This window comes from Selaginella moellendorffii, unplaced genomic scaffold, assembly GCF_000143415.4.
Source record: "Selaginella moellendorffii unplaced genomic scaffold, v1.0 SELMOscaffold_446, whole genome shotgun sequence".
Taxonomy (NCBI): Eukaryota; Viridiplantae; Streptophyta; class Lycopodiopsida; order Selaginellales; family Selaginellaceae; genus Selaginella; species Selaginella moellendorffii.
This window is the reverse complement of record NW_003314701.1, coordinates 4,758-6,607: the sequence shown is the minus strand read 5'-3', so window position 1 is coordinate 6,607 and position 1,850 is coordinate 4,758. Positions and strand designations below refer to the sequence as shown.

Sequence of the window (1,850 nt, the reverse complement as noted above, 5' to 3'; positions counted from 1 at the left end):
AAAGATTGTGGTTTTTTAGAATCTTGGTAAAGCTCAGGAGTCCTACTTGCGAGCCATTCAACTCCGGCCAGACTATGCAATTGCGTACGGTACGCGCTACTTTCCAAGATTTCTGAATGCGTCCTGGTCGAGCTTGAGTGTGGAGTCAGACTGTGATCCCTGGCAATAGTGGTCTAACTGGCTGCGTTACCTTGTTTTTTGTTTTTTACATGTGTGTTGATCCTGGAAGCATTTAAAGGGCTATTGTGTTTGACCGAATTCCTAAATGCAGTCATGCTTTCATTGAGAGTTGAACTCAAGACCTCCCGCTTACTAAACGGATGCTCTAACCAACTGAACTATGAAAGCTTATGAAAAGGACAAACAATAATCTGTTCATTAAGTCAAAAATTAATCATTCCGGAGAAAGGGTGCGAACCATTATACCACGGTAACCCTATTTTCCTTGCAGAAAATGCGCAAAATACTCACTCTTTGTTAGAGCCACTCGTCTCGTTCCCAAACAACTTTGTGACTGACTTCATTTACACCGTTTGTAACAAGCACATTGAGCTGCCTATGCTGAACGCAGGCAGTGAAGGTTGTAGCTGCAAAAACGATTGTTCGGACACATGTGACTGTGTTCAGAAGACCATCGCATCATTCAGGACGTTTGGCAAGCCTTGTTCAATCGTGTACGAATGTGGACCATGGTGCAGCTGCTCATCGAAGTGCTGCAACAAGAGCTCTCAAAGGGGGATACAGAAAAAACTTGCGATTTTCAGGACAGAGGGCAAAGGCCTGGGCCTCCACGCAGAAGAAGCCATTTCCAGAGGCAGTTTCGTATGCGAATATGTGGGTGAGGTGCTTGAAGACAAGGGCTCGCCTTCCACTTACAAGTTTGCAATTGGACCAGAACTTGTGATAGATGCAGAAAAGTACGGCAACGTGGCCAGGTTCGTCAACCATAGTTGTGATGGTGGCAACGTCCACATTGAGTGTGTGTCTTATGGTCACCATGATGGAAGGTTGAGGCACATAACAATGTTTGCCGCGAAAGATATTGCAGCCAGCGAAGAGTTGACATTTGACTACTCTGGTGGTGAGGGGCGATATATTTTTTATGGAGATTGTTGTTGCGGTTCAGATCATTGTTGCACGCGACTGTTCTATGGGTGCTTTTCCAATCTAGACATCTTTGACTGATTGTATGTAACATAAGAAAATACTTTTAAAACTTCACTCAATAACAATCATAAGAATATCAATTCTCAAAAGTCATTTCATTAATTGAAACTTTTACCAGTACCATATGATGATTGGATTGCGAACACAATTCATAGTTAGCAACCAGTCAGCCAAATTCACTCAGATCAACCATTCTTTTATTAACACTAAAGCCAAGTCAAATTAATTTTTGAATTTTTTATTTTTTATTTTTTATTTTTTATAGAAAAAGAAACAGCGACAACGTGTTTGAGTGTCGTTTGAGTGTTTCATGTGGTTTAGGTTCACTAAATAATATACCTGCTTTCTATAAAATGTATACTTTTTCTGGTTTGCAGGGTTTGTAAAATGGTGACAAATTCACTATAGCGGACCTCTAGAAATATTCCACGTGGCAGCTGTGGTCAATGCCTATGTGGCAGGCATCTGGCTCTGAGCTGCACGAGATGCACGTTTTGCATTGTGGCTGGCAGGTCAGACTCAGTGTTCCTCCTTATCCTTTATCCAGAAGTCTGCCGTGGCGTTCCTGCATGGGGGACGTCGCAGCCCGGCCGTACAATGATAGCATGGGGTGGTGTGGTCACAAACTATTATCACTATCACTCCATATGTCGTTTGTAGCAACTTGTTCCGAAGTCCATTGT

General features: G+C 42.6%; 1 protein-coding gene and 1 non-coding gene across 2 annotated transcripts; one reads left to right on the top strand and one right to left on the bottom strand.

The window, feature by feature from the left end:
• Positions 1 to 274: 274 nt before the first annotated feature.
• On the bottom strand, positions 275 to 348 carry TRNAT-AGU. The gene has a single exon. It is a non-coding gene; the product is annotated as a tRNA-Thr (tRNA).
• Positions 349 to 451: 103 nt separating this feature from the next.
• LOC9641238 (histone-lysine N-methyltransferase, H3 lysine-9 specific SUVH5) lies at positions 452 to 1,768 on the top strand (the record flags this gene model as incomplete). Its single annotated transcript, XM_002994595.2, has 2 exons — positions 452 to 1,081; positions 1,680 to 1,768. Coding segments are annotated over 2 exons (719 nt in total), but the record flags the coding sequence as incomplete, so codon positions are not given.
• Between the last annotated feature and the right edge of the window lie 82 nt (positions 1,769 to 1,850).